General features: G+C 34.3%; 2 protein-coding genes across 2 annotated transcripts; both read right to left on the bottom strand.

The window, feature by feature from the left end:
- Window positions 1–8,019: 8,019 nt before the first annotated feature.
- LOC111394344 (MORN repeat-containing protein 1-like) lies at window positions 8,020–10,759 on the bottom strand. The gene is made up of 3 exons (XM_023020109.1): window positions 9,696–10,759; window positions 8,533–8,761; window positions 8,020–8,355 (listed from the first exon to the last, which is right to left on the bottom strand). The coding sequence occupies exons 1-3, from the start codon at window positions 10,565–10,567 to the stop codon at window positions 8,191–8,193; spliced, it is 1,266 nt and encodes a 421-aa protein (XP_022875877.1). The 5' UTR covers window positions 10,568–10,759; the 3' UTR covers window positions 8,020–8,190.
- Window positions 10,760–12,591: 1,832 nt separating this feature from the next.
- Window positions 12,592–18,124, bottom strand: LOC111394343 (protein KRI1 homolog). The gene is made up of 2 exons (XM_023020108.1): window positions 15,964–18,124; window positions 12,592–13,050 (listed from the first exon to the last, which is right to left on the bottom strand). Exon 1 carries the CDS (start codon window positions 17,977–17,979, stop codon window positions 15,997–15,999), a length of 1,983 nt encoding a protein of 660 aa, XP_022875876.1. The 5' UTR covers window positions 17,980–18,124; the 3' UTR covers window positions 12,592–13,050; window positions 15,964–15,996.
- Between the last annotated feature and the right edge of the window lie 2,119 nt (window positions 18,125–20,243).

Below are 20,243 nucleotides of genomic sequence, written 5' to 3'. Positions count from 1 at the left end.
ATGGGCTGAACTGGTAGAGATCTCGATCAGCGTCTCTCTAGCAGCGCTCATCGTTGCACACAAGTTGAGCTACCGACGGCTTGTCCAACGATAAAGGTGCTTGCGATGTCCATCAGAGTAGCTCCATCACCGACCGCCGAAGTTTTAAAAGGAGAGAGGAAGAGAGAGGAACGAGTAGGCGACTGTAGAGAGAGTGTGGGGAAAATGAAAATAGATTAGGATTGGATGATTTTGTTTTATAATATTTAATTTAATGTTAATTTTTAAATATATTAATTAATTAAAAAAATTCTGATTTGTGAAATACGAAACATGACATCTTATTTATGAAATGTGAATTTTTAATCTATTAGAATCTGTAATTTCTACATTTTAAATTATCCAATTCAAATTTAATAAAAAGTTAGGTATTAATTAAATTATTAATAATATTATAAAATTTACCCATCACAACCCCATTGCAAACCCTAATTTATTTCCCTCATTGCCGTTGTATACCATAAATGCATTATTCCTCCACCGCAAACCTATTTTGTTACAACCATCTACCCTTCCCCTAACATTGCCATCATCTCTGAAGCTGGGCAAGGCATGGCCTCCACAGGAGGAGCTGAGGTGGCATTGTGCCTCTATAGGTAATTTGACGAAAGGGGACACTGTGAAGGTTAGAAGTAGGTTCAATGTGGCAGATCGTTGTCACCTCGCCCTACTATATTGCATTTGAGATTTGAAGCTAGAATTCGGACCCATGATCTCAGATTTGAACAATATTGTCCGAAGTCGATGCTCAGATTTGTATGTAGCACTCAGTTCCCACGACTGCAATCAGAAGTGAAATGGTCAGTGGTGGTGGGTTGTTGAGACTGTGTCTATGTCTATGTTGCTAGCGAAGGGACTATGTTGGTGATGGTGGTGCTATTAGGTTGTATTGATTGTAGTGGTCGCAAGTGGTTGTAGAGGTGGCGACGATAATGTTGTAATGGTAGTATGTAACCAACTATTTGCAGGCGCGGTCGCGCGTGCTGGCTCCGTCGGAATTTGCAGAGCTGCCGAGTAAGGAAATGGAAGATCGCAATAGCCAGCAGAACCGCCTGGTCAGCACAGCGGTCACCGGTCACTGGAGAAGAAGGAAGACGAAGGCCTGCTTTTTCTTTCTTTCTGTTCTTTTTTTTTTTTTTTTTTTTTTTTTTTTTGTATTATTATTTACAAATGAATTCATCCAACATATAATACGTATACAACATGAACCCGTTACCCATTTCATTTGGCCATTTCAATCGTCTGGACGAGCACTCAGGCAGCAACTAGCAAGTAAGAATTGTGAATTTCCCCCAAATTGCCAAACCCTTTTCCTCAATCTCACTTCTTCTTTCTCCAAATTCACACCACACCACAGGACCTAGCTCCAGGCTCCAGGAGGCAGACCGAATAAATAGCAGACTCCATCAAAGCATTCGCCGCTGCCCGCTGGCTACAGTGAACGCCGAAGTGCCGACTGTCGAACGCCCAAACCTCAACCGCCAACCGGAAAAGTGAACTCCATCAGACATTCAGACTGGTGACTCTTTCTTTCCCTCTTTATTATTATTATTATTATTATTATTATTATTATTTTTGGTTTTGGACACAAACCCTAACTGAGTCATTGATTTCCATTTTTTAGTATTTTTACAAATTTGCAGATCAATTTATCTGCCATTTTACCGTCGCTGCTTCTTCAATCTAGGTAATCTCTCTGTATATGCATATTTATGTACGTAGATAGAACAATGCGTATATTCAAGTGATTTTTGAGGGCATTGAACTTTGAATCTGTTTTAGGAGTAAGCGATTTATGATTGGAATTCATAGTTTGAAGTACGGTAGTAATTAATGCGTTCATGTGAAGTGAAATCTTTTACTGGATTTTTTTAAAATTTCCTTGCTATGGTGTTGTTCTATTTTGTTTGGCTATTTTGATTTCGTTCTATCTTGGTTCTTGGAGTTGTTGATGGTGATTGTTGAGCATTGAATAATTTAAATATTTAATATTAATTATGTTATGATTTATTCATTTGGGAATTTATGTTTGCGAATTGTGATTTATGAATTATGATAAGTAATTTACGTTTAATCATAATGAGTTATGATTATTGATTTGGAAATTTATGTTTACGAAATTGTATTTGCGAGTTGTGATTTATGATTTATGATAAGTAATTTATGATTTGATGAGGAAATAGGATATTAGGAATTATTAATGATTTGGGAATTTACGTTTGGGATGACATTTTGCAAATTATGGAACGATTTTTTCAACCAAAATGATCGGACTATTACGATCGTCGACGGTCAACGGTCAACAGTCAATCGCCCTAGCTGACTATTTGGTTAATCTGCATCGACTATTTGATTATTTATGAACAACTATTTAATTGGAACCTGGAAATTCAATAATTTGTGATTGAAAAATAATTTGTGATCAACTAATTTGAAAAATCTGTGAGCAACAAATAAAGTAAGTTCTTTAAATTTTTTTATATGTGACCGATTAAATAAATTGTAATCTATTAATTTTTTTTATTGTGACCATAAAATAATTTGTGATCAATAAATAAGTTGTAACATAGAAGTACACATCTATGACTATTAATTATATAGTTGTGAATTTAATAATTTAATTAATAAAATATTTTTAATTAATTAATTAATAATCGAATTTTGAATCTTGAAACTTAAAATCCGAAAATTGAATTGTCCAATACTTAGTGCCCGACTCGCGAATTTTCCTCTTATATCATCTCATAGAATAGAAAGTGGGCTGACTTATATTAACAGTCCATTATTGTGGACTCATCTAAAACCGTATTTGCTAAGAGAGAAATGACTCAAAACCAGCCCAAAAAGGTAAAGAGAAATTGCTTAAATAGAATTAAACGAGCATGACTTTCTTTAGTTAAAGAATATGGACTTTTATTTGTTTTCAACTAGTTTTTGAAGAATATTTTGTAAGCTTTCGAAATATAAATACTCAGCATTATGTATCTTTTACTTGAACACTTCGATAATACTCACACTCGATATGGTATAACTTGAAATCTTACTAATACTTTCTTGTCGATTCCCCTATAAAATCGCCCAGTCACACCATGAATTGTTGCATGCATCTACACAAATTCATTCGTAATAGCCTATTTACCCGAGATGATCATCAACTTAAAAATATTTTATATACTAACAAAATCTATCCTGAATTATTGGATCTTGATATGGGTAAATGAAAGTTTACAGGTTGGTTGACACGAGCCCACCTCCGCTCTCACATGGGGAGGTCGGCCCCACACATTTGGGCGTGGACCCCGACCTCTCCCATGTGAGAGGTTGGGTGGAACCGTGTCAACCAACATGTAAATCATCAAGTGCAAATGGCATAATTCTGAATTATTCTACTGAATAAAAAATATAGCTATATTGATAATAGATGCTAGTTAGAAACTAGACCAAGCATCAAAGTTGACAATGACTTTTACCAATTACACAATAGTATGTACATGCTTGATTTAAATGACACGTGATTAAATTGCTTGTCACCTGCATAAAATTGATGGGCTCTCCAAATTTTGTCTAAAACTCAATTTTTATTATGATGCACAATAAGTTATAAATAAATACTACAATATTGCAATGAAATTTTTTACGACAAATAAAAAATCAAGGCAAATAAAAATTTACTTCTCCATCACAAATAAACCTATAAATTTGTTTTAAATTGATTGCCTTGAAGATATCGACATAGAGATTATTGTCAAAATGGCAACTACTTTTTAAAAATCATATTGACCAAGTAAAGGGAGGTTGGAAATTTATGAAATGATCTCTATAAATGTACCTTATGTCTACCAAGAACTTGAAAAAATCAATGAGAATTTTCAACTCATTTGTCATCTACAACAACTGTCAACTTGCCCCAAGAAAGAGCTGACCATTTATTACAAGGGTGCAAATGCAGCTCAGTCGAGTTGAAGAATAAATCCTAATTTGTTATATAATTTCTTGACGAAATTCGATTGTGCTTGAATTTTTCAACTACAATGATAGTTTGAACTATTTAAAAATTGCAATTTTTTTAAATAAAGTTTGCTTCACTTATTAATGATAGCTCGATCAAGTCAAGTTAATTTTTTATTAGGATCTTATCCTGAGTTTACTCATAGTAATCTCAAAATTATAAGTTCTAATGTACTTGTTATAGCTAAGTTCCTAGTAACTTGATTTGCTTACACTATATATATATATATATATATATATATATAGGAGAGCGTTCCTCCTACTCATGGACTTGATAAATAATCGTTACCTTTAATTTAAGCTAATCCAACAATTAGTATCTTATGAATTTCAAGTAGTTATAACTAACTTTTCCAGGATCCTAGTGAAATATATATTGACCGTTGGATTAGTTTAAATTAAAGTCACGATTATTTGTCAAAAATACTTGTCAAATTCATGTATAGAAGGAACGCTTCTCCCATATATATATATAATATAATTCAAAAATAACATGTCCCTAAGAAACTTTTATAAGTAGGTCTAATTGAAATTACTTTTCATTTATCCTCTCTTTGATATTGATACCTCCAAAGTCCAATAACTCAGAAGGGTTTGGAGTTTATCTTTTCACATAAAATGTTCAATCTAAAAAATTTTGCCAAGCCCAATTTAAATATTAACATAATTATTGAGACACTTATAGGATGTTATATTAAACAACATTAAATGTGATTCAGAAAAAAGGGCGATGTGAAATAATTTGTGAATTGCCCTAATTAATCGGACACACCAAACATGTCAAGAAAATATACACTGTCCGATTTCTATAAGTTAGTTGAACCTACCTTCATGTTCATTCTTGGAGGTTACTCCAAAACATAGGAACAAGTCAAATTGAGACTTTCTTGTAAGAATAAGAGTGTCCTTTTCAATTTCTTGGGAAGTAAGGAAGAACTTAGGAACTACCCCTATTTATTAATGTATTAGACCAAAGTGTATAAAATTGTCCAAAGGCGCCAAATTAGGCGACTTACCATTGCAATAAATGGTTCCTTAGTTACTTATAAACTAATATAAGGATTGGTATTCTTAGAACGTACCAATTCAAATGAATCAATCCAATTGAAAATTAGATATAGATAGATAGAGAAAAGGATTGGTACATTTTTCATATTCACAAAAGTGAAGAATATAGACCTAATATTAAGAAGGTTATGTCCAAGTGGATAGCGGGAAAAATAATAATAATAATAATAATTGAAATTAAAATATTTTTTGGAGATATCCATTTTTCTTGAGAGACCGATAAGATAACTTGACATAACGGAGCTTTGGTACCACTAGGAACAGGAAAGAATAAGCTTACGCTATTACCTAACTCGAAGAATGCTTATCTTTGCCCTCTAGTTTAGGGTATCAGATTATGTATATATAATAACTACATAATTACTTCAACAATGATAGACTTCATGTGATGAAAGGAATCGAGGAAATAAGGACATTTTTACAATGCCGATGATATTCGCAAAGGCAATTGGAGTAGCTCCAACATCCATTGACTTTTTACCTAACGTCTCAAGAATTCTTATCACGCTATTTCATTCACAGTTTAATGTCATAGTTTCTTTGTTGATTCTCTCCCTCATTTCTTTTATCTTAGACATCTCACTTGCAATTCCTCGCATTTTTTCGATTACTGAACAATAACTCAATCTTAAACACTTAAGCTCGCACAACACCTAACACATGCGCTTGTGTGTGTGTGTGTGTGTGTGTGTGTGTGTGTGTGTGTGTGTTATAAGGCATTTCTTTTTTTTTTCTTTTTTTTTTAGGTAAAATGGAAAATTTAATTAAAAAAGTGCATCGCACGAAATTAAATAGGAATAGTAATACAATCTACTAAATTAATAGAAGTCGGGCCTGTAACAGCAAGAAAGTCAAGATTACAGGCAAACCGTATATCTTAGTCGAAAAATAAAATTGAATGAGCCAACACCTACCTCATTCATTTGAGCTACAACATCTCACATCATAATAAACATTATTAGGAAGGAAAAAAAAACCTCCAATAAAGCATATAGGCAATTTCAAATTAAAACCATATAGTTTACTAAGATTTTTTTCTTCAACTTTTTCTATATAATGGTCAATGAAATCCCAAAAAAAAAAAATAATAATAATAAATAAATTAGTTAAATTCCATTTGTATTAATTCACATTATTGTATGGTTAAAGATTTCTATTCGAAAACATGTAAGTTAAATAAATTTAGTTTTGAAGTTCCACCTTATGATATCAATTTTGTTAACAATGATAATTCAAGTTTTTACATCTTTTAGAGCCCGTTTGAGAGTGATTTTATGAATTGATTTTTTGACCGTTAGAAAAAAAATGAGGTCCATCTATAAAAAAAAAAAGTCAAATATAACGACTGAAATAGTGAAATAACAGTCAAAAAATCAATTTTTTGGGGGGAAAAATCACTCCCAAACAAGCTCTTAACATATGCTACAAATTAATAACTCATCTTAGAATATTTAACTTTAAAATTCGATTTGACACATTGAATCTCTCATTTGAACTCCTTGAGCTATCGTACCAAAAAATAATAATAATAATAATAATAAATAAAAAGACAAGAAGATAAGATAGAAACTGACTAAGAAATTGAACATATCAGAGATTGAAGAAGGGTTATAATGGTTGTAGAGGGTCACATGGACTCTGTACTAGCATGGTCCATTCAAGAATGCAACAAATCTAAAAACGTTTCAGATCTTTGAACAAAGACCACCCCACCCTACACCGGCATGTTCTTTTATAAGAATAATGAAAATTATTACATTATTCTACTTGAAGATGAAAAGGGCACATGAGGGGTCACAAGTTTAATGAATTATAGGCAACCCACATCAAGAAAATACGTGGTTTTTCTCCCTTTTCATTTTAAGATTTTTTTATTTTATTTTTATTTTTTTGTTACATGCATTTTGACAGAATGTAGGATATATTAGAATATCCGACATGTTTTTTGTGACATTGGAATTGTAAAGAGGGTGATAATAATTTAATATGTTTTGTGCATACTGCACCTGTTTGTTTTAGATTAAAATCTTAATTCAAAATTAACATTAAATTCTAACTACATATTTAATTGGACTCGCTACTTTTCAACTATACATTTCAAAAACTTCTATAAAAAATCTAATTTTTATCCCCACCAAAACCCCTCTAGATCGCGTGATGTGCTTTATTCATTTTGATCATATACAATTCTACATACTTAACATGTCATAATGTGTTAGGACCAACCATACATTGCTTGTATAGACCAACCTCTCTCGCATGCATTGGAAAATGTAGTTCAAAAACCAAATGTGGACCAAAATGAGAGAATCTAATGCATTAGACCCCTGGGCCATAATTCAGTGGTTTAAATGACAGAACTGAGATAATTGCAGTCTTGCTGACAGCCGCAGTATGATAGTTTAATTCCTAACATATGTAATTGAACTCTTTGTGAGCATCAGTATACGAACAAACTCTTGCTCCATGATCTACTGAGGCACATCCCTTGATTTACTTCCCTCACGATACTCCGAGGGCAGGGTAGTGAGGACCCTCAAGGTTGAGGTTCAACCTTTTCTTTTATCATTAAATAGAGTGACAATAACATGTTCCCTTATTGATTCATTCCCCTTAGCAGCTTTAAAATTTGGTCCTCTTTTTCCCTCAAAACCAAAGAAAGGTCAACAGAATTTGTTTGTACTTTACTGCCAATTCTGCATATATTTTTCATATTCAATCCCATATATTTATATTTGTTTGTGTAACTTTATTACCTTTTCAAATCTTGTAACAAATCTTGATGCACATAATTTGCTTGGGGCTTTACCCTTGTTGCTAAAAATACTTGTACTTTTCATCTTCAATTCGATTTCACAATGAACCGAACTATGGTAACAACTACAAGTGGAATTGAGAAAATAATGAACTCGCTGAAAATTTATTTTTACTTTTCATTGATATTGCATGAACTATGTACAGATTGCACTAAACCACAACATAATTTCAACCTCCGATAAGCAAAATGTTTATCGGGGTGCTCATATTTCATTTTCACTGGATTAACTTGGAAGATTTACATTTATGGACGATACCTTAAACATAAGTATTGCAGAATTTTCCATCGATCCTGTTCTGAACAGCTTTCACCGCAGCAACTCTGGCAGCAGTGGCAGCTCGGTTTGCAGCCGTAACAGCCTTGTTCACTTGTTCGTCCACCTTGCGCAGTTTTATTGCATTGTCTGCAGTTTTTCTAGCAGCCTGCAACGATAGTGAACTGTCAATCAGACATGAGTTATAGGGCCAGCGAGCATTTGGCTGTGCTTAAAACTCAACCATGATTTCAAAAGTTACCTTTTTACTAACAAAACTTATTTTCAAGAAAAGTAACTTCTAAGAAGAAATTTCCGTGCTTTGAGAGAGGGTTAACATCATCACCTGAACAGCTCGTAGAACTGCATCGTTTAGAGAGGGAAGGGGCGCCTTAAGATTTCCACCATCCCATTCGCCACATCTCGTCTCACCATTTCGGAAAGCATACATACCATAACCTTGTTTTCGTCCTTCATGCCATGATCCCTCGTAACAATGACCATTCAAAAAGTGATATACGCCAAAACCATGAACTTTATCACCAAAATATTCACCGGCATATCTATCTCCATTTCTACAAGACAATCAAAATTCATCATTATTCTCGAGTACCTTCAATAACTAATGAATCTAGATCTTGAAGAGATCAAAATAATCAGAACCAAATTAGACCACATATACAGAAAACCTATCCATTGTTCTATCTATCAAGAACGTACAAAAACTTGACATACAGAAGACATGAACTCCAAAAACTTTCAGCATCTCATACAAAACTCAAAACAACATAAAGTAAATCCGTCTACGAAGACTAGTCCCTTGTCCGATCCCCGTTATTTTCAAAATACATTTTTCTCTTTTTTCTTTTCAATCACACATTTTTCTATAAAATAATATTACATGTAAACCCAAAACATTTCCTTATTTTTTAACTACACATTCCCCATCAATCTACTATTCCAAAATACATTCTTTGCTAAATATGGGCTCAAACAGGCCCTAAGTATACAAAGTAGGATCGTCCAAACATTTTGTAACTAAACAAAGTCGACTCAAACAACATTAGTAACAAACATCATCACTTATTCTGTTGAACAAAGACAGATATCATCAGATCAAACACAGAGCCAATCACATGTAAAATCTACCATTGATTAAACCTTGAACTTAACTCCGTTATAGAGCAAACAATGCGCATATAGACTAACAGTGGTGTACATATCACTGCAAAATTTCCAGCTATCTACACCACAATTAGGCTCCACATTATCCAACAGGATTCACATATCAACTCAAAAGCTATGAAAAAGGGTAGAAACAAAATTGAACAGTTAGAAACAAGCATTAAAAAAGGTCAATTCTTATTGCTGCAAATTTTCAGCTACCAATAGTACAATTATGTTCCATATAGTCCAACAAGATTCACGTGTCAACTAAAAATAGTGAAATAATCGAGGAAAAGAAAATCAAACATATAGAAACATGCATCAAAGAATATCAATTCTCACCTAAAATGGTAACACCCAAGGCCATGTTTAATCCCATATTTGAACTCTCCAATGTAACAGCTACCATCAGCACAAGATTGCATTCCAATCCCATGGCTCTGCCCATTACACCACTCCCCAGCATATGTATCCCCAGTGTAAAACTTATAAACTCCATAGCCTTGCCTCGATCCCTGCCTATACTGCCCACGGTATCGACTCCCCCTTGACCAACTCTCGACTCCATACCCATCATATTTCCCATCAATCCAGTCTCCCTCATATCGTCCATTCGCGAAGTAATTGTAAACTCCACTCCCATTGCATTTACCTTGGTGAAACTCACCTTCATAGTAATCCCCATTACTGTAAAACTCCACACCTTCTCTAATAATTTTCTTAGGACTCTCTTTGTAATCTAAGTTTGATTCACCAATGAACCATTTCACTGACTTTTCATTGTTCTTGGAGGTGAAACAGGGGAACCCAACTTTTTTTTTACACTCATAACACAATTCCTTACAAAAACTAAAGCTACTGTGGAAGCTACTGTGGACTACTGACTTATTTTTCGAGGCGAAAAAAAGTAAAACCGCGATAAAAATAAGCCCTAAAAGCAGATTTTCAGAGGTGGCTATGTCGTCCGTGTTGAAAAAGGCGAAAAGGGTGTATAAATAGAGGAACAGGATGGCAACAACCAGAGTCAGACGCACTGAACCGGATCGAACCTGCGTCGAACCGGGCCTGCTGTGGGGTTTTTGCTCTTCGAGGTCCTCTATTACTTCATCAGGCGTGATCTTGTTCATGGAAGATAAGCTGTGGATGGATGATCGGACGGTGGGAGATGACCGGAGGAGTGATGAGTGGTTCCTAGTAAGCTTCTGACCGTCCATTCTTGACAGCGGGATCCACTGATAAAATCCTAGCCGTTGATCTTTTTTGCTAGTGGGTTACCTTCTCCTGTACCTCGATTTTCTTAACATATACTCCGACGCCGGTTTCATCTCCGGCGATGGTGCGCAGCATATGCAGTGGTAAGTGAGCAGGATAAGTAAAAGAAAATTTTGAAACAAAAAAACACAAACAATAACATACAGTATGTGTGAGAAAGAATAATGAGTAGGGTTTATATATATGTCTAGAGGATGGGGTGGGCCCACATGGTTTGATATGAGCCGTTGATCGAGGATCTGACGCTAGAGAATGTAACTTATTTGACCCGTTGGATTGGGAGTTTTCCGGTATTAACGTGAAGACTCGGTCGTCGGATCTTGATTCGGCAATTTCTTTATTTTCCCTGCAGTCGCACCACGTTTGTTTGAAAATCAAATTAGGATTTTATTTTATTTTTTCTCTCATATTGGAGAAGAAAACACAATTAAACATAGTGTAAATCAGAATTTACATTGAAGAAAACAATGTGGGGACCATAAATAAATTCACCCTCATTTTGTTTTTTTCTTTGGGAAATTAATTTGTTATTTCAATTTTTTAATACAAAATAAATAAATAAATAAATAACGAAAATAAACTCTAAAGTGTAAGTTTACTTGGACTCTTGGGGTGCCCAAGGGTATCCAACACCAATAGCATCTTCAATAATAGTATAAAATTGACTGTAAATTAATATTCTCAAAATCACTTTTATATCTTCATTTACATATCTGTGGATCTAAATTCAAATTATGTTCCAATTGAAAGATCTAGAAAAAATTGAGTGAAAATGGTTGTAGCTTTTTGTTTCTTGTGGGTTTCACGGGTAGATCTAATACAGATGAATTTTGCATCATATTTTACATTTTTTGTCGAAAATTAAAATGCACTTTGCATTTTATTTGATTTTCTCCATTGGAGAAGTTTTCTATTACTTTAAAGATCTAAATCACAACTTAGATATAATTTGAAACACCAATGGACACGCTCTAAGCGCATAAACCCTAAGGCCAACCTCCACCTATATTACTAGCAAGCTCGAAATGAGCATAAGCATTAGAGTTTAGATAGGTTGCAATGACAATATATATTTTAATGGTTTTTATGTTTTCAAATTTTCCATATGTTACCGGACTACATTACCAATCATTTTTCAATAGTCAAGAATTCGAAGTAACAAATCGAATGAAGTGCGTTGAATGTCATCAATAAAACGGGAATGTTATCAATTCCTAGGGCTTGTTTGGGCCCGATTTTTTCGCCCAAAAAATTGATTTTTTGACCGTTATTTCACTATTCCAGCCGTCATATTTGACTTCTTCTCTCACGGGTGGACCCCACTTTTCTTCTAACGGTCAAAAAATCAATTCTCAAAATCACTCCCAAACAGCCTCCTAATCTCAAAGGAAAATAAGAGGCTGTTTGAGAGTGATTTTGAAAATTGATTTTTTGACCGTTAGAAGAAAAGTGGGGTCTACCCGTGAGAGAAGAAGTCAAACATGACGGCTGGAATAGTGAAATAACGGTCAAAAAATCAATTTTTTAGGGAGAAAAAATCGAGCCCAAACAGGCCCTAAATTTGGTAGCTGAATACATACGTATTTTTTCTCCCCACATTGATATAGCAGATAAATGGGGATTAATTCTAACTCCCAAATGAGAAAAAATGTTTCAGTCAAACATGTCAATCCAATATGATTCTCATAACATTAATAATGATAAAAGTACAATATGCATGACCATTAAGCAAACCACCCAACAATATCACGAAACTTTTCTTAGTTCAAGCATCTAAGTTGGTCGTGTAAAATCTGTTTTTGGGTGGGTTTATTTGAGCCTTTTTTGTTTTTCTCTTTTCCTTGTAAGTAAAAAAAGCAAGCTTATAAGCACACCCAAACATGCATTAGTCATGAAAAAACTGCCAATTACTACTAGGAGGAGGGGGCGGGGAAGCTTCCAAAAACAAAATATGCACAATCCCACATAAGATGAAGCTGAAAGAATGAGATTGAAAGGCTAATATCCAACTGAGTTTTACAATGGACTATAGACCAGCAAAAAGTAAGGCACATTTATCACCTAGAACAGAAAATCACACACACAATACTTACCGGGATCAATAAATCATGTAAATTATCGATTCTAAAATTTTACGACTCTTATATGCCAAATCTGATGGGTTTCACAACACAAAAAATTTCAAAAGAGATGATAAAAATAAATAAAACATAGTCATTACTTCAGTTTTGAACAAAATTGCGATTGTAGGTCTCGTATGGATTTTCTACTTCAAGATCCTCCAGTGTTGGGTCGAAAGCATTAAACAAAAATCTTTTGCAGTTAGTGATCTCGTAAGCCTTTCTAGCGAATCAAATGTTTTGCCTTGCTCCTCTTGATGATAATATTTGGCACAGGTGATGAACTATGTAAGAAATCTCACATCCTGTTCAGAAAGTTTGCAGTAGTTAGTTAAATTGAAAACAAATACTATAATAGAAACAGCGATAAACAAAAATAAGCATAAATTAGGCATATTTCTCCAAGGTTATAGCATCAAACTTCACGGTGATAGGGACAAAACGCATTTGACACAAAAGCTACATAGTAAACAACATGAATTATGCTTAATGCTTGGGGTACAGGGTACGGAGCATTCACAACATGGGGGGTGGGGGGGATTTTGGCCAATTTTTTTACACAGCCATGGGACCCACCTGCTGTGAGGGTACGTAGGGGTTCTACCCTGGTAAAACAGCATAATTGAAACAACATTAACCCACAGAACCCAGATACAGGCACTCTTGGTGACAAGAATCTATGACGAAAAGCAAGTAATTACAATGAATCACCTTTGCTAGCATGGTATAAACAACTTCCCAAGTGTTCATCAAACTATTTACAATGAAATCCAAAAACAAAGTTACATTTTACTGTGTCCACAACATTTTAGGCTAAGCTTAAACATTTACTTAGAAGTCAATAAGTATTTCATCTATAAAAATTTGGAAAATCAAGTTGCTTATACTGAAGTGAAGTAAAAGTAACTTCCATAGTAAGTAATTTTTTTAACTTAAAATTAACGAATAGTACGCAAATAAACATATTTGCAGATAAAAGCTAACTTTTGATTTCATTCAAGATTAGCCAAACATGAATAAATCAAAAAAAGAAAAACTGGTTGCCAATGAATGGATATGGCCACTAAATTAGAGCCCTAGAAAGCCTAAACTCAGTAAGAAGTTTCTTCCAAATTCTAAAAACCATCACTTCATTACTATTCTTTCCTAATTACCATAGGCCATCAAAATAAAGAAAAAGGGCAAGAAGATGAAAACGACGCAAGACATTAAATGTTAATTGCAACTTTGAATCCACAATGCATTGTTTAAATACATCAATGGTCTTGAACTAACCTCCAGCGTCCGAACTAACATCATATGACACGATATGGTAGTCGATTTTCTACAGAATAACATATTGAATGTGGGTTCTGTCATCTATATACATGTACAGTGAAACGAATAATACTCTTTGGAATTATAATGTTTCCTAATGAGTTTATAGATATCACTTAATGTTGAACGACCCTTGATAAACAAAATTCCAACTCAATAATTGGCTGTGACAAACAGGACATATGCCTCAAGTATAAAAAGGAAAGGTATAAAGAATTAATAAAAAATAACGGAAATCGATTATAATGAATGTTATAATTCTTTTAATGGATTGGGAGGAAGGGGTTGTAGGTGAGGAGCTTAAGGGGTGAGGATTTAAACTACAGGCAAGAACACGGTGCTTTATGACCTCTGCCTCTGCCTCTGTCATTGCTGTTGCTCCTCCAATGATATAAAAATCCCCTTACAAACTGGCTTCTTTACACTGACATATGTTGATGTTGACATTGATCTCAATTCATTAGGCGAATATCACATAGTGAGAAACCATTTCATGGTACTTAGCAGTGAGAAACCATTTCATGGTACTTAGCCCAGGTTTGGGCTCCATTTGACCTAAAATGCATTTTTCTCTTTTTAATCTCACATTCTACAATAAAATAATATTACAGGTAAACCAATTTTTTTTTCCCCTTTTATAATCACATTCTTCAAATAAAACCACTATTCCAAAATGCATTTTCCCCAAAAACGCATTTTAATGGAATCCAAATAGGGGGCTTATATTTTGACTTGAATTTAGTAGTAAAAATGTGGTTAAAGAATCAAGAGGAGTTAGATTTCACTCTACAGAATTTAAGCAGCAGCTAATTGATAAGCCCAAACAACCCAGAACTGAACAAAAACCACCAACAATGCTAACTGGTTTAGTGATAGAGACACTGGTTTTCGTTCGAAAATTTTCAAATCAAAACCATGATCTTAAACTGGAAAATAAGATAATATATCATATTATAGCTTTCTTCCCCTAATAAGTACGTAATTTATGGTTCAGAGCCAGACGGTCATTCTCCAACAGTACTTGATAAATTGAACAGTAGTCCCACTCTCTTCCTTTTTCACATAAAAAGGTCCAAATCTCAAATTATCATTCACGTACAGGCTAATGTTAAACCCAAAAACATTTCCAAAATAAAAACAAGTTAATGAGTCAACATGCCCATGTTGAAATCAGCATACTGTAAAACTTGATACCAAGGTGTTTCAACTTGAATTTGTTACTATCTCAAGTTTCAATTGGAAAAGATTGAAGAGTACTTTATGAAAACCATTTTGTGTGTTGCATGACTCTTTCAACATAACAGTATTGGCTAAACTACATATTATTTATACCATAAATAGATTTCAAACTTACTTTCATCAGATACTTTTCTAAACCATCTAAAGAAACAACCAAGTCAGTAGAAGAACAAACTTTTAATATGGTTCGACAGGCAGACTATAGTTTTAGTGTGTTCGCGGCAACACCACAAAAGTGTTGTATCCCTAGATGTCCAGTCAACTATTGAACCTCAATGCATACCGGGGAGAACAAACTAACTTTGAATTTGAATAAGTTGAAGTGAAAAATCAATCCTATGGGTTGGAATAAATAGATCCAATTTTTCTGAAATTCATTTGTTCCATAAATTGTTCAGCATAAATGTTAAGAAAAGAAGTTAGACAACTGGGAATAACTTTGATGGATGTCGAAACCAGCTTCAACAACCACAATTTTGAAGTTCAATATAATCTTCTTCCCTCAACATTACTTGATTATACAGAATTTCATGCGCACATATTTCTTTTCTTGTCAAAATTTGTCCATCAAAAGATTAGTCAAATTTTGCTAGGTAGTTAACTAAGAAGAATATGAATAATTGTAGAAGAACACAAGAAGTCTGAGTTCATGGTAGTTATACCTTTGATTGGCAAAATTTTGATCATTCTCTGCTCTAGAGCATCTTACTCTTAGGTTTGGAATGGATTTTACCATATGCCATAAGCCTCGAACGAGATAGTTTGAGTTCTGATTGACGACGTCTTCTCTTACTTCGTCTGGACAGATTTGTTGCTTCACCATTTGATTCTTCTATTTGTGATTTCTCATTTTCTGCCGCACTAACCACTTTTGGTTTTTCCAGACCATTGAGTCGTGTCTTGTTATTATCTTTATTTTTAGCATTTGATGTCTCTCCTTCAAGAAGCGCCTTGTTCCTAAGTTTTTGCTGGTATGTTCTAATACGAGGTACCTTCCATTCCTTCTCCCTGTAAGGAGCCAACTTCTTCAAAGAGACATACTGATTCAACTCCTTGTCATCCAGCATCAAAATCTCCTCGGTGCTCAGTCCAAATCTTTTGGACTTGACAGGTTTGTACTTGAACCTCGTTTTCAAGTCTCCTATTGTATCCTCATAATCCAACTTATAATACTCCTCCATCAATTGCTCTCTAATTGCATTCTCCACTTCGCTAGGCTTCCTCTCTCTCTTCCGCTTACCCACTTTAGGGTTTTCTTCATCTTCTACAAGCTCACTTTCATATTCCCCATCTACCTTGCTTTTCAAAATTCTTTGCCTGGCTGACAAGAACCCATCTCCAGTTTCATTCTCCTCATTCCAACCATTTGGAAGACCAAGCAATCTATCTTCCTCATCAAAATCAGGTTTCTCATACTCAGCTGCATCATCGTCGCTATCATTCCCAAACTCTGGATTCACATCCTCTGTGTCATAATACTTATTATCAAATGCTTCCTTCATCTTCCTGTCATACTCCTCAGGATCAAATTCTTCCTCCAAATCATCCTCGTCCAATAAACAAGTGCCATCCTCTCCAATTCCAGCAGCCTCTCTAATCTTTTGCAATTTCTCTTTAATCTCCTTTTTCTTCAAGTTCTTCAAATGCTTCAATTCCTCATTCCGCTCAAACTCAGCCTGCAACTTTCTCTCTTCCTTCCTATCCCTCTGCAACTTTCTAGCATTCTCTTTCTTTCTCACCGAACCCTCCACTTTTCTTGAATGACCCATCACTCTATCCCCTGCATTCTCCTCAAACCTAAAATTGTACCCCCTCTCAAAATCCTCTTGCTTTTCTATCTCTTCCTCATCCTCAGAAAAACCAACATCCTTATCCACGATATTAATATTTTTACTATCATCAAGCCACATATTATTCCGAAAATAATGTTTTAAAAATCTCGTGTCCTCATCTAACTGTTCATCCTCCCCAAAATAATCATCCAGCTTTTTCCCAATTTCACCGTCATCCTCCTCCTCTTTACCGTCGCCATTTTTTTCTCTCAAAAAATCCCCTTCCTCCTCATCAACATTCGCAGCTACCTCAAACTCCTTTAAAATCTCCCTCCTCAACTCCTCTTGTTCTTCCGCAAAACTCTTTACTTTCAGATTACCATCATTATTCCTATTATTCACATTTTCATCTTCATCATCAAATTCCGGACCCTCTTCAATTAAATGCTTTGAAACAACATCTTTCAAGTACATGGGTTTCTTCCCCTTTCTACCATCATTATTGTTATTATCGTGCTTTGAGTTCTCATTCTTATTATCATTTTCATCCTTCGACATTGACTCAGAATCAGAAATGAACAACTTTGCATCTTTACTGTTTAACAAAGGATCTTTTCTTTTCACCTTAATCAAAGCATCAAAAAATTCCAAATCCTCTTTCTTACTTGGTCTAAGTACATCCTCTTCTTCTTCCGACGAAGACTCTTCTGAATCATTATCACTAAAATTGATGACCCCTTTCTTTTCCAGCTCCTGGATTCTCTGCAAGTCTTCCCTCTTCTTATTGTGCTCATATTGACGGGCAAATTCTCGATTAATCTCAATCTTCGAAACGTCATCATCCAACACATTACTGTCATCATCAAACAGCTTCATACTACCATTCTTCTCTTTAGTTTTTCCCATTTTCGCAAAATTTTGGGGCTTTCCTTAAATTATTACAGCTATCAGTGACAAAAAAAATCTTGCCGGTGGAAGTGACAGGCGAGTTTAGGGTTTGGGAGGTGCGAGGGGATTAGGGTCAGGGCTTTCGGGCTTTAGGGCATTCTGAGTTGGGATGGATCTGTTCAATGGGGCCGGTCCGGTCCGATTGTAAGTTATTTTCTTTAATTGCAAAATGGATATCAAATAAACATTTGACACGTTTACGTCAAGTCTAGTGAAGATTAAAATTAGATTTTTATTTATTTTTAGTAAAATTTGATAAAATGTGTATTTAAAAAGTTGTGAATTCTATAAAATATATAATTAATTTTGATTTAAATTAAAATTAATTTTAAACAACATAATTAATTTTGAAAAGAGTGCAAAAATCAGGAGAATTTCGAAAAATAATTCAAAAGAACAAATACCAATAAGTACTCACCTCAAAATTTGAATAATATCCAAAATAGTTGAAGTATATGCAAGTGCGGTGGGAGGAGAAAGATTGTTTTGAGCATGTGATTTTATTGAAATGGAAAACTGGAAAAGGATGGTGCTAAAGATGTGGTTTTTCCATTTATTTTCTCTAATTTTTTTCGAGCGAGTAATAATGTTTATTATGGTGATAATAGATTGTCATACTTGGATGGCATCTAATGATATCGATCAAATAATACAGATATCACGTCCTCGCATTAACCAGATTTATTATTTAATAACATTGTGTCATCACACCCCTCGAAGCATAATTCAGTGGTGTAAAAGATAGGAATGAAGTAGTCTCAACTTTACTGACAACCGCAATGTGAGGATTCGATTCTTGAGACATGGAATTGAACTTTTTATGGGCATCAGTATACTGGCAAACTTTTATTCCTTGGCCTGTTGTAACACATCCCGCGATTTACCTCCCTTACGATATTCTAGATGCGGGAAGGTGAGGGGTCTCAAGGTTGGAGTTCAACCTTTTTTTAACATTGTGTTATCACATAGAACGACGAGTATTATCATGACAAATGTCAGTCACCTTTTTTTGGTCAAAGAGATGAAGATGATGGTAAATTAACTGGGAAATGTCAATTCAAAATCAATCATAATTCCAAACTTGATCTAAATCGAAATTCAATTCAATAAAAATTAAAGGTTGAACCCCAACCTTAGGGGATCTCAAAGAATGCTCCATCATTTACTTTTATATTTATTGTTTATCCATACCATCTTTTGTACAAATCTAATTAAAAATTCAAACAGTTAAATTTATTAAAATTAATTTATTTCTGCAGTAACGTTTCTCATTTCTTGATGTTTCAGCAAACAATTCCACACCAGCTGTTTCTCATTTCTTGATGTTTCAGCAAACAATTCCACTCCATCATTTCTTGATGTTTCAAGTACTTATAATTGCAATAAAAAAAATAAAAAAAATAAAGAAAAATAAAAAATTACACATTGGACAAAAAGTCCGCGATATTGGTAGGTACTCAGTTATCGGTTAGTTCAAAAGCACAATTTTAAATGACAAAAGATTGTGCAAGGCGAGACAAGACAGAGCGACAATTAAAATAACCACATTTACTTGTTTATTTACCTATTTTCTTAAATATGATTTGAGTTTGAAAAACATAAAAATAATAGCATCCTGTTTACTTATTTATTTTTAAATATGATTTAAATTTGAAAAAACATAAAAGTAGAGTTTGGGATTGGGATCTTTTTTGCCATCTCCTGTCCCATTTAGGACGGCTTTTACTTGATGTATACGAATACATATTTTGGGGATGGGTGGGATATTTTTTCGCAATTTTTTCTCACGATAAGCCCCACATTATGAGAGTATTCTGACAACTTTCTGTGAAACTTTCTTCTGTACAAATGGATTAATCCATTTAGAACAGGGTAATGGGCCAAGATAGGACGAATGTGAGATATTTTTACATCCCTACCTGGGGGCTGCAACGACCACGAATTTTGCTAAAATGTAGGCGAATCCATCCAGTGTACCCACCAATTTTGACATTCATAAAATTGAAAACTAATTTTTTCCCCTCATCTCATCAAACCAAGTAGGCTTGAACATTGGGTGGGTCAATCTCATTATACTTCGAATATTTTATAGATAGAACCATTTGAGTCCTTGTTATTATTGGAATCAAACTCAAACCTGAACGGTCGATTATGATCTGTGTTCATTTCTACCCATAATATTTTTGTAGTTTAACATCACAATATCTCCCTATCTATTGACC

Source organism: Olea europaea, chromosome 5, assembly GCF_002742605.1.
Source record: "Olea europaea var. sylvestris chromosome 5, O_europaea_v1, whole genome shotgun sequence".
Lineage (NCBI taxonomy): Eukaryota > Viridiplantae > Streptophyta > Magnoliopsida > Lamiales > Oleaceae > Olea > Olea europaea.
Note: the sequence above shows the minus strand (reverse complement) of the source record. Positions and strands in the feature narration are given on the sequence as shown.

Coding starts and splice junctions, on each gene's coding strand:
- LOC111394343 (XM_023020108.1), bottom strand. CDS start 17,979: ATGGGAAAAACTAAAGAGAAGAATGGTAGTATGAAGCTGTTTGATGAT.
- LOC111394344 (XM_023020109.1), bottom strand. CDS start 10,567: ATGGACGGTCAGAAGCTTACTAGGAACCACTCATCACTCCTCCGGTCA. Junction 8,762..9,695: donor CTTGGGTGTTACCATTTTAG/GTGAGAATTGAT, acceptor ATTGTCTTGTAG/AAATGGAGATAGATATGCCG. Junction 8,356..8,532: donor CAGTTCTACGAGCTGTTCAG/GTGATGATGTTA, acceptor CTATCGTTGCAG/GCTGCTAGAAAAACTGCAGA.